This window comes from Podarcis melisellensis (assembly GCF_964234715.1).
Source record: "Podarcis melisellensis genome assembly, chromosome: 13".
Classification (NCBI taxonomy): domain Eukaryota; kingdom Metazoa; phylum Chordata; class Lepidosauria; order Squamata; family Lacertidae; genus Podarcis; species Podarcis melisellensis.
Window position 1 is genome coordinate 51,495,400 of NC_138545.1, and position 15,722 is coordinate 51,511,121.

Consider the following 15,722-nt stretch of genomic DNA (forward strand, 5'->3'; position numbering starts at 1 on the left):
CACGGCAACCTGGAAGTAACGGAATGTGTTACTTCCAGGTTTTGCCGCTCGTGCATGCGCTCAAAATGACGTCACGCACATGCGCAGATGCAGCAAATTGCGACCCGTGAATGCGCAGGCGCGGGCTGCGTTCTGCTCAGGTACTACTGTATATTTAAAGTTAATAATAAGTTAGTTTGGAATACGCAGAAAATATAAAAAATAAATTTAAGGAACCGCAGAAAGAGGGGGAAGGATTCAGTCGAGTTTTGAAACGTTTGTAAAGTTATTGAAATGTATAAAACTGAAAATCAAAAAATAAAATAATAATAATAAAAGATCATAATCTTTTATAATAAAAGATCGTGTCCAGAGGAGGGCAACCAAAATGGTCAAAGGCCTGGAAACGATGCCCTATGAGGAGCGGCTAAGGGAGCTGGGCATGTTTAGCCTGGAGAAGAGGAGGTTAAGGGGTGATATGATAGCCATGTTCAAATATATAAAAGGATGTCCCATAGAGGAGGGAGAAAGGTTGTTTTCTGCTGCTCCAGAGAAGCGGACACGGAGCAATGGATCCAAACTACAAGAAAGAAGATTCCACCTAAACATTAGGAAGAACTTCCTGACGTAAGAGCTGTTCGACAGTGGAATTTGCTGCCAAGGAGTGTGGTGGAGTCTCCTTCTTTGGAGGTCTTTAAGCAGAGGCTTGACAACCATATGTCAGGAGTGCTCTGATGGTGTTTCCTGCTTGGCAGGGGCTTGGACTCGATGGCCCTTGGGGTCTCCTCCAACTCTGTGATTCTATCATTTTCTAATTCCGCAAGGTCCTTTTCGAGGTGAGGCGACGGCCAGCACCGAACTGCATGTGGCTTTTCGTCCTGAGCTCGCAGCTCCGCCGCCACCCTACACGCGCCCCCCGTCCCCACGAGCAGATGCCACGCGGGCACCGCGGGAGCGCCGTCCGCGCGCGCGAAGAACCTCCCGCGCCTCGAGGCGGCGCCTGCCGAGGAAAGGCGGCGCTCCCTCCTTCCCTCCTTCCCTCCCTCCTCGCCGGCCTGAGGAGGAGCCGAGGCGCCGAGGCGTTTCTTTCTGGCGGCCCGAGAAGGAGGAAGAAGCGGCTCCTGCTCGCTCCGCGACGCCGACCCGGAACCCCAGGTCCCCGAAGGAGCGGCCGCCCGCCCGCGTCCAGCCCGGGCGATGGCGGCGATGGGGAGAGCCGACGCCAACTTCCTGTGGGGCGTCTTCCAAAGGTGAGCGAGGGGCTGCGGGAGGAGGAGGAGGCCCGAGCCGGGGACTGGCGTGGGCCGGCTCGCCCCTTTGGCCGACGCGCCCCCGGTGACCGCTGCCCGTTGTCTTTTGCCTCAGGGTCGACAAGGACCGCAGCGGCGTCATCTCGGACGTGGAGCTCCAGCAAGCGCTCTCCAACGGTGGGTGGACGAGGCCCGTCGCGAGGCCTACCTGGCCGGCGCCTCCCCGACGGCGGCGTCCCTTTGGTGGTACTCCGCCTTTTCCCCTGGCCGGGACGCAGGGCGGCCTGCCGAGAGAAATGGGAACAGCTGGGAGGGTGGGCGAGTGGGTGAAACAAGCATTTGAAGGGAAAAAAAGGTATAATTCAAACTAGAGAGAGAGAGAAACTATGGGGATTGTGAATTATTCTTATTAATGTATTTATATTAATAAATAATACCAAATATAATACAGTTTATATTAATTATAAGTAAATACTTATACAAATTTATTTATATCCAACCTTTCCCCCCTGATGCTAAAAGGTGAAGTCCATCAGGGAAAAAAAAGGTATAATTCAAACTATAGAGAGAGAGAAACTACGGGGATTATAAATTATTCTTATTAATGTATTTATATTAATAAATAATATCAAATATAATACAGTTTATATTAATTATAAGTACTGTAAATGGATAAATTTATTTATATCCAACCTTTCCCTCCTGACGCGGACTCAAGGCGGTTTACAGATGAGAACAGCTAAAAGCATAGAGAGGAAGCATTGAGAAAATAATTAAACACTTGTAGAATTAAAACTGTATTTTGTCATGATTTAAATTATTTTTATTATTATTTTATTTTATTTTATTTTATTTATATCTCACCTTTCCCCCTGATGGACTTGAGGTGAAGTCCATCAGGGGAAAAAAAGGTATAATTCAAACTATAGAGAGAGAGAAACTAAGGGGGTTGTAAATTATTCTCATTAATGTATTTATATTAATAAATAATATTAAATATAATACAGTTTATATTAATTATAAGTAAATATACAGATTTATTTATATCCAACCTTTCCCCCCTGACTCGGACTCAGGGCGGTTTACAGATGAGAACAGCTAAAAGCATAGAGAGGAAGCATTGAGGAAATAATTAAACACTGATAGAATTAAAACTGGATTTCTTCATGATTTAAATTATTATTATTATTATTTTATTTTATTTTATTTATATCTCACCTTTCCCCCTGATGGACTTGAGGTGGTGTACAGATAGAAATGTAAACAGCTAAAAATAATAGGGGCAGGAGGGAATAGTTTAAAAAACAAACATTATTAGAATTGAAACTAACCAACGCTCTCTCATAGCTGTTAAAAACATATGGACTTTTACAATAAAAAGAGCAGGGCGCCAGCAGCCCTTTTGGTAGAAGCAGTCTGTTCCCCAAACCCTGCTGGAACAAGCAGTCTAGCTTCTCTAGGGAGGAAGTTCCAACTTTGCCCGGGAGTAGCCACTGAAAAGGCCCTCTCCCGCCGTGCCTGTCTCATTTTAATTCAGAATACACCCATGTTGTGCAATAAATGAAACAACCCTAATAGTGAAAGGGCACCCAAAGAAATAGCAAAACTGAAGGTAAAATTGGCCAGCCCAGGGGAAAGAATGCGGCAGCTAGACTGGTGACTGGGAGCGGCCACCGAGACCACATAACACTGGTCTTGAAAGACCTACATTGGCTCCCAGTATGTTTCCGAGCACAATTCAAAGTGTTGGTGCTGACATTTAAAGCCCTAAACGGCCTCGGTCCAGTATACCTGAAGGATTGTCTCCACCCCCATCATTCAGCCTGGACACTGAGGTCCAGCGCCGAGGGCCTTCTGGCGGTTCCCTCATTGCGAGAAGTGAGGTTACAGGGAACCAGGCAGAGGGCCTTCTTGGTAGTGGCGCCCACCCTGTGGAACACCCTCCCTTCAGATGTGAAGGAAATAAGCAACTATCCTATCTTTAAAAGACATCTAAAGGCTGTTCACTGTTCAGGGAAGTTTTTTATATTTAATGCTGTACTGTTTTTAACATTTAATTGGGAGCCGCCCAGAGTGGCTGGGGAAGCTCAGCCAGATGAGGGGAGTATAAATAAAAAATTATTATTATTATATCTTGAAGCTTATAAATGGTGCTGAAAGGTGGGCATTCCCAGGGCAAGAGCATTCCAAAGAAACACTGCAATTGATGAGAATGTCCTGTTTCATATCCCCAACAACAGGCATAGGCATAGCTGCCAACTTTGCCCTTTTTTTAAAGGAAATTCTCTTATTCCGAATAGGATTCCTTGCAAGAAAAGGGAAAAGTTGACAGCTATGGGCATAGGCAAACTCAGCCCTCCAGATGTTTTGGGACTACAATTCCCATCATCCCTGACCACGGGTCTTGTTAGATAGGGATGATGGGAGTTGTAGTCCCAAAACATCTGGAGGGCCGAGTTTGCCTATGCCTGCCCAACAATCTCTAGCCAAAGTGGACAGAACAGAGTGCTTCCCAAGCCTGGAGGCCAGGGGAGAATAAGTAGCTACTTAAGAGTTTTAAAGGCAAAAAAGGAGGTTGGACTTTGATTAGAGAGACTTTGGCCCAGTTCTTTGCTTAACCCTAAAGCTTTGTGTTTTGTGAGGGTGGGATGGGTCAGTCTTACAGCATAGCCAACTTTGCACAGTTATTGGGAGAACAAAAAAAGTACACTGTTCTGAAACACAAATGTTAGTAATAATAATTTTATTATTGACACCCCGTCCATCTGTATTTTTTTTCTTGAAATACATTGATTTCCTAAACACCTCTCCATAGGAAAGTTCACAAGAACATGTAGATTTGTTATGTTGCTATCCTATGCATCTCTGTGCCAGTTATGGCTTTCCACTGTGTGTGTACCCAGTCAGGAAACTGTGAACGTTGCTCATGATAGAAAATTGTATGTAATAAGGGGAATATGCTGCAACCTAACCACTGGTTACATAACCAACATAAGGCAGAAAAAGCAAAAGTCTCTGAAGTGCAAAGGGTCCTTCATGTAAGTATTTATGTTAGAAAAATCCAGCATACCTAACCCTTTTGATTATAAACCTATGGGTATAGGGCAGTATACATACAAAAAACCTCACAGTTATTAAGACTGGTTAAAATGAATTTGCTCCTACTTGAATATCCCTTGAAAGCATGGGGCAAAATTGTTGCCCCTGATTATTCTTTGAATATTACAAGTCCAGAGGTAACCCAACATGTATTAAGGGGCATTCTTGTCTCTAGGTGATAGCTGGCAAGATATGAGGACACAGAGTCATAACTTGGAGTAGTGTGTGAAAAGGGAGGCTTTTGAAAGTAACAGGTTGGACAAAAGCAACCTCCTGGTCATTATTCTCAGATGCTTGGAATCACATTACATTGATATATTGAGAGCACTTGAGTTTAAAGGAGCTAACATGATCATGAAGGGTTGATTTGTTTATCCCTCCCCTCCCTTTGCATCTTCTCACTTCGTAGTTTGTGCCAAGCCCTACCCTACAACTTGGGAGGAGCTGCACAGAGCAGCTTGCTAAATGGCCTACCTCGCACCTCTGTTAAAACCACTTGCCTGGGCCTGCTGGTTGTTCCTCATGCCTTAATTGGTGTTGCTGTCTATTGGGAGGGGGAGCGAGACCCCCAAAGGCATTTCCCTTTAAGACTGCACCACAATAAACCTTTGAGAGTTTCTACTTCCCTCAAAAATTGCAGGAAGATCAGGCTTAAAAGGGAAGCTAGCTAGCTAGCTAAGCAGGATCACCTTAGTGCACCAGTGAGCTCCTTGCCTGAACTCAGCAGAATCACTTTCTGTATTGGCTGGTGTGAAGGGGCAGCAGTCCTGCTTAGTTTGTGCAGCAGATGAAAGGATCCCGAGAAGCAGTTGGCTTTTACGACTTAAGGAGCTGCACAAAGCAGCATTGGGCGAACGTATTCCTTGATTCATTACTTTTTGAATTGGGATGGAGCAGTCTTTAATGCTGTAAGAATGATAGAATGTAGAATCATAGAATTGTAGGCTTGGAAGAGGGACCCAAGGGCCATCTAATCCAACCCCTTGCAATGTTTTTAAAATGGTATAATCTTTTGTAAATTATTAGTAAAGGAGTATTTGTATCGTATAAAGCTAAAAAAAGAAAAGAAAAGAAATGGTGGTGGGGACCGAGAGTGAGAATCAGTATTGATTCTGTCTTAATGGTTCTTATCCTCTCATCTTCAAGAGTTCATAACACTTAGCTTTTCCTGCACACATATTTTAATGATTTGCTTCCGTTCTCTTTTAGGAACATGGACTCCATTCAATCCAGCAACTGTTAGATCTATCATATGTAAGTGATTCATAACATCATACTTTTAACATTGGGGGGGGGGCGGGTTGCACTCACAAGCAGCATTTTTAGGCGGTTCGTAGTATGTCAATAAAATAGTTAAACAAAATTGTTTCAGTGGTGAGAACTGGAAGAATATTTTGTTTGAAATGACGTCCAGTTGCATTGCCCTCTTAGCCCATTACTATTTACATAGTTTATTATCTGCAACAGGGACCAAAATACTCCCTGTTTCAAATGCATTGCTTGCTGTTTTACTGAGTTGCTTTTGCGTGGTCATATGTGTGGTTTTTCACATGGATTCTGCGGTTGCATAGAGCACAATTTTGAAACTTCTAGAGCTAGATGGCAGATTTTTGATGGGATGTCTGCCCTCAGGGCAGTGTGACCCCAACTTTCCACTCTTCCTTTACTGACTGCTGCAGTGGAGGAGTCTGGTTATGCGATGGTACAATTCACCAGTTGAAGAACCAGTTATAGGTAAGCATTCGGGGGTTGGTTTTTTCATGGTCTATGTGTGTGGAGAACCGTACTGGTAATAGCAACCCACATTATCCAGAGGTGAGGCAAGTGGGCAGGCAACCACTGACCTTGGCATAGCTCTGAAAGGTGTATCCTCTCAAGCTGAAACACTCATACTATAGGATTGACATTGAGGACTACAAACAGAGAGCAGTATAATAAACTTCAAGAACAGAGAAAACTCAAGGAACAATGTGGATGAAACAACTGTCCTTGTTGAGTGTATACAGATTCCTAAGAAAATCTGAAGCCGAGCTATCTTGAAGCATGGGTTAATTGTGGATGGAGACCAAATCTTCCTGAACACCGTGTCAACACTGCTTGCTCCCTCCAACGACTCATAGAAAGTGAAGAGACAAAAGCTGAGACTGAATCCATCTATTTTTATTGATAAAATCACTTGTTTACTAAACAACCAGTGCATGCAGGGAACACTGCAGGTTTGACAAAGGGCTTTGGGCAGAAAACTGGAAGAACTGCCTTCAGTAGAAAGAAGAAGGCAGGCAGGCTTGAGGACTCCATTATTCTAATGCAAAATGAGAGATTTAAGTATCAGCTTCTTGGTGGTTGTTGGCATCTGTCTGTCTCGAGACAGTGCCCTTATCCAAACCAAAATTGCTTGGAGAAATCTGTTTAGTGTTTCTGCCACCTTCTTGGGATTAGAAGATAAAAGCTTTGTGCCTTCTGCCCAAACCTCCAGGTGACTATACCCATGATTTTGTTGCTGGGGCTGATGGGAGTTGGACATCTGGAGCACACCAGGTTTCCTACCTCTAATGTAGATATTGAAAAGAATAGAACCTTGTGGCATCCCAAAGGTCATGAAGTAAAACGGAAGTCATCTAACAGCGTCCTCTGGATCCTACCCTCCTGGTAGGACCAAAGCCACGGCAAAAGAATGCTCCCAGGGTGATGTCACATAAGGATTCTATGGTTGATGTGGAAAATGTGTGAAAAGTTAAAATGAACCATCAGGTTTGCACTTTTCTCTCCCATCTGTTCTTCAGTGCTGGTCATCCATGGAGATGTCCAAAGCAGTTTCTGTTCCATACCAGGCTGGAAGGGATCAAATCGGGGGGTGTTGCAAAGTGTTGCTTTAAAATGGCAGATTAGAAATTTTCCAAAGGTGTAGGATCCAGATTTAGATTTTTTTTAAAATTGCTCTCTCCTTTAAAAACAAAAGCGGACATCACCATTCCACAACTGATATTCACTGAAGGTGAGTCAAGTTTTCAGAAGCAGAGATGGGCAAGGAACCTAGGAGTGCATGGCTGGTTTCATCCCTCGTCCACTTCCTCAGACAATAGTAGCTGAAAGGCAACCAGATGGTATCTTTGCTGCCTTCGCTTCTAATGATGTTGAAATTGTGGCATCTTAAGTTGGAGTGAATATGAGCAATTGAATCTGCGGAATGTAATGCAAACTGATCACAATGGAACTTCATTGGTTCCATCTGATGTTCTCCACCAGACCATTATTAAGCAGATTGCTAACCACCTGACAAGGCCCCTTTGAGCTACATTAAGACACGTTGGCGTAGAAATATGATTTTCCTTAGGCTGCAATACCTGCCATAGAGTAGGCCTAAAACCGAATCTAACCTGTTTGGTCATATTCATCCTGTGTATTCATCCTGTGTTCTCCACCAAGAAAACTTTTTTAAGAGTGAGCACTTCGCCATGGGCTCGTTGCTTGCCTGTGTCATATTATTTTAGATTCCATTTTGGGAATCTGTGGACTTCTGGTGCATTGAGAAGAGCCACCCTTTAAGAAACCTTTATCCAAGGAAAAGTGTTGACTATACTGAATTCTTTTTAGAACCCATATCAGTTTACATAAGAGCTGCTTCTACCACTGTTCCTTGTTTTTCATTGCATTAAAAGGTAAAAATCCATATAGTAAACTTTTTAATGAGGTATTTCAGTTATTTCTTTCTCCTAATCTTAACAGAAATGTAATAGAGAATGATTGGTGTCTCATTCTGTAACTTAAATGAATTAATATTCTGAATGTTTGTTTCAGCCATGTTTGACAGAGAGAACAAAGGTGGTGTGAACTTCAATGAATTCACAGGAGTCTGGAAATACGTATCTGACTGGCAGAATGTCTTTCGCACGTATGATAGAGACAATTCAGGAATGATTGACAAACATGAACTAAAGCAAGCACTAACAGGTTTTGGTAATTCATTTGTAATTATATTGATCATGTATCACAATCATCTAGGGTTGTCAACCTGGTCCCTACCACCCACTAGTGGGCATTTCAGGATTCTAGGTGGGCGGTAGGGGGTTCTATGGCACAAGCTGAATCATTCCATTGAGCACTGGTTGGTGGTAGGGAAATTTGACCATCAAGAAAGAGGCATTAGTGGGCAGTAGGTATAAAAAGGTTGCGTACCCCTGATCTAGACTGAGGATTAAACCTTATCACATTGAAATATTCCAAAGAGGAAATGAGCTTGTTTTTGTCCTTCTAGAAGAAGTCTGAAAATACTACCCCAACACTACCATTTTAGAGTAATTGTTTAACTGAGAAAAACTACAAGTCTGAAATATAAAAATTTCCTCCTAGTTTTTACAAGTAGCTTCATATCACCTTTACTAATTTATTTAAAGATCTAAGAACTTGGTTTTAGTTATTACCAAGGAGCAGCTGGAGAAAAAGTATTTATAGCTACAATCCTCTATTCATTTACCTCAGCATAAGCTCCACTGAACTTCGGAAGACTTTCAATAAGTAGGCATTTATTAGAATTGCACTGTTAGAATTAGTATTTCAAGAATGATCAAGGATATTGCACACTGAAAGCTGTGAGCTGGAGGGACATCACAGCTTACACAGCTGACAAGAGGGGAAGCAGCGGCAGCTGCTACTCTACTCCACATGTCAGCTTTTAGGCACGAGGCCTCTGCAAGGCCCTGCTGTGCCTCCTGCCTCACAAAGGAAACCCTCCCCAGAGGATATATTCTGGGCTCTGAAGAGGGTCTCCTTGTAAGCCAAGAGGACTCACCAGGGTGCTTCACATTTCTGGGATCTGTTTCTGGAATCCCAGCACTGCTTGTGCATGGTCATGTGCAAATAGAGCATTCATAAATGGGGAATTGGTCCACAGTTGAAGACCTTCAAAAAGACTGGGCAAAGCTGAAGGGTTTTTAATTTCTGCCAAAGGCTCCATCATTGCTTATTAGACGTATGTTGTTCATTCCATCAATGAAATTAATTTGGTTTTTCCTAATTTTAATAAACCTTTGCCTTCATATTTGGAAAGTAAGGTGACCACACTATGCGTGCAGCATAGCATCTGCTTGTTTGCATTACCAACACATTTTTGCTATTGAATTTAAGTGGTCCTGAGTTTGCATGAATCTCCTGTAGTTTTTATGACTTTGTTGTATTGTTTTGTGGTGTTTTGTGTGGTTTTGGTTCATTCCATCAATGAAATTAATTTGGTTTTGGTTGCAGTGTCATATCGTTGCCTAATTAATCCATAACACAGAAGACTCGTAGACTTACATTTTTTATTTACTTTGCTTCTGAATACCTTCAATTCTTTCAAGGTTATCGACTATCTGACCAATTCTACGATCTCCTCATTCAGAAGTTTGACAGACAAAGAAGAGGACAAGTGGCTTTTGATGACTTCATCCAGTGTTGTGTTGTCATACAGGTAACAAACTGGGCTGTTGAATAGTTACAATTTAGAACGACCAAGTAACAGTAAGTTTAGCATATATGTCAAATAATTTGAAAATCCATTGCCGATTTGAATTTAGTGATAGTGTTTTGTTTTTCAGTGCTTTTCAGTTTCTTCAGTATTTATTTTGTCACCTTCATTTGTGCTGTCTGTAAAATCTGATTTTTCAGGAAGATGCTAGTTACTGTTTATTTTAACATAGTAAGCAGTGAGAGTGTGGCTCTAAAGACTGCACCATCAGCATTTTTGTTCCAATGAGCAGCAAGCAGTAAATAATTTTTCTAGGACTAGAAGTAGAAATAAGGAATTTATAAGTAGAATCCTCTAGATTATATACGCCTTTAGATTATGTATTCTAGTAATTCAGCTGACCATTCGCTCAGCTTCGATTCCTGTTTCACAAATGGAAGCTACGTTTCAGTAGAAGAACTCAGTAGTTTCATCTATAGGTAAATCTGTTTTAACATGTTTTTTTCAGAAATGGACGGATGTCTTCAGACGCTATGATACTGACCAGGATGGCTGGATCCAAGTGTCTTATGAACAGTATCTCTCCATGGTCTTCAGTGTTGTATGACAGCAAAAACTCTTGCACTAGAATGTGGACCAGAGTTGCCAGCTGCCTGATTCCAAAACATAAGTGGATAGCTTCTCACTCTCTCAAATGTTGCAGAGAGGATGTTTAGAAGCATATCATTTTTCTCTATAATAATAATTACTAATAATCATGTCCAATATCACCTGCTGCTTCAAAACTCAGCATTGCATTATGTACATTAATGTTTTGGAACTTTTTGAAATGCCAAACAGTAGTAGCAATGCATGTGCCTTGTTTACCTTTTTATAGAGATTAAAAAAAGCCTGACTTGTACCCTGTGTCCATATCAAGGATGATTTGAAATTCATAGGCATTTTAGCTGTACAGCTGTGAGTTACTTGGAGGGACGCATGCTTCTGCTCCTTTGTTTGGGGGCAACATCATGCATACATTTGGTCATTTGTCATTTTGGTAGTGAACTTACGCAGTGCTTCGTTTGCCTTGGTAGCCCAGTGGCCAAAAAAATAATCCCAATATCCACCAAAGCCCAAAGGAATGGTGAGGTTAGGAACAGGGGACAGGGTATAAATGGACCCATCAGGAAAAGTCACTTTGAAAATAAGAGGAAATACAGAAGATGGACAGAGTGGATGGCTAAGACAAATTCAAGTGAGGGTCAATAACTTACTTATTTAGAATGTTATGAATGTCAATTTGTGTGTCCGTTCATGAACTTGGTAATGTTTTAAGTGTAATGGAGACCAAGCACTTCCAATTCTGAATACACTATACAAGTATACAGTAAACCAGGTCTCTAGTATAGCTAATGTTATTGAGATTTGTGAAAAGTGGCATTCTCTTTCACTTTAGAAGAATGGCAAAACTTTAGCTCCACTCTAGAATATATTGTCTCACATTTAAGCAAGTGATGGAATTTATGGTTTCCACAGCTGGATACTATCACACGACGTCCAATGGAGAATGACGGACAATACTATACTGGGGTGTATGGGTGTGCCATTAAGATTTGTATACAAGAACAGTAAACCAGTGCCTGCAGACTAGGAGCAGAAGAGGATAAAAATAAGAGGAAACAGCAATGCCACACAGACTCTGGAAAAGCTTTTTTTAAATTTAATTTTTAATTGTAAATTTGTCAGAGAAGGCTTAGCATTAAGCATGGTTTACCATAAGAGTAAACAGAAAAGCAAGTGCTGAAACTTTAAAGGCTTTACCAGAATGTACTTTTGTTAATTATATGAACAGCTACCCACAGTTCAGGAATGCATCAAAAACACTTTAATATTTACCTTGAACAGGCTTCAGATGCTATACTGATTTGAGCCATGTCTTTTCTTTCTACCCCTTAAGATCTAATGTTGATTAGCTTTCTGCTATGGTGAAACAATCTTTGCCAGTTCAGTTGATTGCAAATTCATTTCACTCAGAGTTTGAGCTAATGCATGAATATCAATTTCTAGGATAGAAGAAAAATTGTCAGTTTAATATAGCTTTAAAGACTACAGCCACTTCAGTTTTTGTGTACAATAGAACATAGCAGTCATGTTCACATGCCATGCTAAATATGTTTGGACCTCTAACCACATTGAAATTTTACAAAAGTGTTGGGCACACAAATCAGTCAAAGATGGGACTGGCAGCGCTGCCCCCCCCCCCCGAAAAAGAAAGAAAACACAAAGGAGGAAGAGGACAAGGATCATTTAAGTCCAGCAGTGGAGGCAAATCCCACCAAAACATTAATTGGGGCAATTCTCTTTTCTGTTCAGCACTGTAAACAGAAGAACTTCATGTATGTTATATTAAGCCATGGTAATATGTGACCAGTTTTTCCTCCCCCATCTGCTTTTTCACTGCTGAATCCAGCTGCCAACCACCTCCCATTAAGACCACCTCCCCCCCTTCAAATCTATTCTTCCAACCAGATCTATGATTGTGTTATTTTCTGTCACTGCACACACACTTAAGAGCTCCAAGCATAGATAGATACTTTGACATTCAAAACTCTTGGTTCTTGTTTTATGGCACAGTTCTTTTCTAAGGGAGATAATACCCAGCCTCCTTTGTGTTAACCCAATAAAGTTACAATATGGCAATATACTTCATGCACTTACTTTGAAGGTCTGGATAATGGGGAACCAGTTGTAGAAGCATGCTTGTCAATGTAGCTGCATCCTTTCCTCAAAGCCGACTCATGATATTGGCAGTAAGGTCACTGCCAATGACATTCACCCCATTACATTATTCAGGTGTGTATTTGGCTACCACCACCAAAGGCCTCAGATCATCTTCAAAGTTTGATTGCTGGAAGCCCAATTGTTGTGGCCAGCCAGGTCCACCACTTTCTGAAGAAAAGGAAGGCACAGACATCTGATTACCACTCCCAGGCCCATCACCATACCAAGAGGGAAAATTCGCTTGGTGGCTTATTGAAGGAAGCTGTGAGATAATGCTATCCGGATATGTTCTTGAGTCACAAAAGTCTTGCATGCTATCCCAACATCTTGCTTCACTACATGCCATTCTGTTACCAAGTACTTTGCTACTGTTGAGTTGGCGATATATTGTATAACTTTTGTGTTGATGTAAAGCAGGAAGGCTTTTCTACAGCTGGAGTTGACCTAAGCCTGGCTGATGGATCTTGCCAAATGAACTCTTAAGGGCAGACATGGTTGCAAGTTCATTCGAACTCATGGCAAACGAAGAGGCTTGCCCTCTCATTTGACAGCTGTACAAATCAGTAGGTGTGTGTGCGAAGTACTTGATCCATACTGCATTAGGGACTGTAACTGTGCAAGTCCATTAGACAGACACCCATGATTCCATTTACTGTCTCCTACAATTTTTTTTTGAAAAACATGACAAAATGCTATTGCTATTAAGCACACACACCAAATCATACTTTTCCAGACCAGCATTTCCCAAACTTCTAGAAGACTAAAGAAAATAGTTTCTTAAAATATAGCAGCAACACTCCCAGGGCACTATTTGGGAATGACTGCTGTAGAGCTGGTTTGCACATAATGCTAATATAAGCTATGATTTGACATGAACATGCAGGTTCCCAGGAGAGACTCTTGACTGTATTTCTCTAAGCAAAACCATGAGAATTTTGGCAGGGTGTTTTCCAAACTAGGGTTCGAGATAAATCACAAAATGCAAACCTGTGCTTCCCTGCATAGATTTTATAGCAGCTTCCTAACCATGGCAACTCCCCACTAAGTCCTATTGAATTCAAAAGAAGTACTGCTGCCATACAGAGTCTAGACGGGATTAAATGATTACAAAAGCACAAACATACATGTTATCTGAATTAAGATTAAATGAATTCGGATTGGATTGGATTGAATCTGCTGTGATGTGTGGTGCAACACTCTTTGTGGCAAGGTTCAGGGGATGTTTGTGCTGTACGTAGCAGTTGCCTCTATAAAGAGCTATAGCCAAACCCATCTGGAGTACAACTAGAGAAACAGCAAATGCTGGTAACTGAGATAATTACCTGGGGTATTTCCCCCTATCATTATTTCATCTCTACTTTGATAATCTTTGCATTTTCCAAATGTCTTCTTGGAAAGTTTGCACTGCTTTGCCATTTTTTGTACTGGTGCTATCAGTGGTGGAATCACAATTCGAAATTTGGGAGTTGTTGCTATTGCTGAACAAGAATGACCTGGCCTCCATCTCAGGTATCGTTTTCTAGAATCTGTTAATGGCTGCATAAACAAATTTGACACTTCATTAATGAAATAGAGAATTACAAGTTTTAAATCACAGGCTTTATTTTTTAGATTGAGGTTTTCAATGTGCTTTTTTTTTTTTTACAAAAACTGAACGTTATAATACTAATGCTAGTAGAAAGATTACCAAGAGAAATACTCACCTTACAATAATATATCTTGCTTAACTGTTTCTCAGATTCTGGTTTGGAAATTTCTTCAGACTGTAGTTTGGTAAACTCTTCACTGTGGGTGCTCATTTTGCAGAAGGTGCTTTGTTCAAAAGGCTGCTTTAAAGGACTGTTACTCAGTTAAATCCCGTTAATGTACAAATGTTGTATTTTTTATAAAAATCAAAAGCTTGAGGGTAGCAGATTCCTATTTTTTATGACTGATATAGACTTTACAGAGTAAAACAGCAGAAAAAGCAGTCTCTGTTCCAATGAGCCTATAATCTAAGTCTCGACTGAAGAAAAGGGGTAAATAATGGTAACAGCTACTCATATTCGTTTGGTTTATGTATGTAGGGGAAACTAAAGGACTAAGGCAAAAGTTTCAAAGAAAATGTATAATTTGAGGAGCATTTTAAAGTAGGAAGAAGAGGTGACATCTACAGGAAATGATAAAATAGGATACTGGGGCTGAAAGGAGAAGGCCAAGCCTGGTCTGAACAACAGAAGTGGTTAATGTTGGCTGCAGACGTGAGGAGACCACAGGGTGGCACCAAAACAACACAGTTTGACCAAATGCTGCTGCAACTACAGGACACCTGGGCATACAAGCAGGCTGCAGAGGACCCACCAATGAAGCGAGAGGTGCTCTCCTCGATTTGCCATGAACACAAGACATCGCGTGTCTTCAAGGACTGGGCTCAGCGCCTGGGGGGAAACCGGCAAGACAGTGAAGTGGCCCTGAACCAGGTCCAGAGTGAATTTGCCTCAGCGCTTAAGTCTCCCACATAACTACGTGAGGCAACAACTTCGGAAGGCCGTTTATTTAAATGATTTAAAGCTGGGGCAGCCGAGGCAGTGAACGGGCCCCTACTGAAGGTCGCCCATTGCTGCACAGGGAATAAGCCCTCTTGTCCCACGGACGAAGCTCAGTGGAGCATCGCCCAAGACCCCGCTCCTGCCGCGCCCTCAGTGCTGCCCCTTCGCAAGGTGCTGCGGGGCGAGGCGGCCGCACATGACTCTCATTCGCCGAGGCCTGAATGATACTGTTGTTGAGTCGTTTCGTCATGTCCGACTCTTCGTGACCCCCTGGACCAGAGCACGCCAGGCACTCCTGTCTTCCACTGCCTCCCACAGTTTGGTCAAACTCATGCTAGTAGCTTCGAGAACACTGTCCAACCATCTCATCCTCTGTTGTCCCCTTCTCCTTGTGCCCTCCATCTTTCCCAACATCAGGGTCTTTTCCAGGGAGTCTTCTCTTCTCATAAGGTGGCCAAGGTCTCGGAGCCTCAGCTTCACAATCTGTCCTTCCAGTGAGCACTCAGGGCTGATTTCCTGTTTATCATGGTGACAAATGTCTGCTGTGGCTAGAGCTGTACTCCCTCTGAAGAAGCAGGTTCACAATTGGGGGGGGGGGGATCCTGTTCCTGCACAGTTGGCAGAGCCCCTCTTTGCTGACCATGGGATTGCCACATTCCC

The 15,722-nt window shown here is 42.1% G+C and overlaps 2 protein-coding genes across 3 annotated transcripts in view; one reads left to right on the top strand and one right to left on the bottom strand.

The window, feature by feature from the left end:
- The window catches only part of MSANTD3 (Myb/SANT DNA binding domain containing 3), a 177,614-nt gene that overhangs the window by 86,343 nt on the left and 75,549 nt on the right, over nt 1-15,722 (bottom strand). The gene's annotated exons all lie outside the window — the stretch shown is intronic.
- PDCD6 (programmed cell death 6) lies at nt 1,119-10,672 on the top strand. 2 transcript variants are annotated; one of them, XM_081884481.1, is made up of 6 exons: nt 1,119-1,229; nt 1,345-1,406; nt 5,538-5,582; nt 8,127-8,285; nt 9,665-9,774; nt 10,280-10,672. In XM_081884481.1, the coding sequence occupies exons 1-6, from the start codon at nt 1,177-1,179 to the stop codon at nt 10,376-10,378; spliced, it is 528 nt and encodes a 175-aa protein (XP_081740607.1). In that variant the 5' UTR covers nt 1,119-1,176; the 3' UTR covers nt 10,379-10,672. The 2 variants fall into 2 exon arrangements, with proteins under 2 accessions (XP_081740607.1, XP_081740608.1); XM_081884482.1 differs by having other exon boundaries at nt 8,127-8,279.

Excerpts from the sequence above, each read along its gene's own strand:
- PDCD6 (XM_081884481.1), top strand. The coding sequence starts at position 1,177 with ATGGCGGCGATGGGGAGAGCCGACGCCAACTTCCTGTGGGGCGTCTTC. Across the intron at positions 5,583-8,126 it reads AACTGTTAGATCTATCATAT|CCATGTTTGACAGAGAGAAC; the intron begins GTAAGTGATTCA and ends TGTTTGTTTCAG. Across the intron at positions 9,775-10,279 it reads AGTGTTGTGTTGTCATACAG|AAATGGACGGATGTCTTCAG; the intron begins GTAACAAACTGG and ends TGTTTTTTTCAG.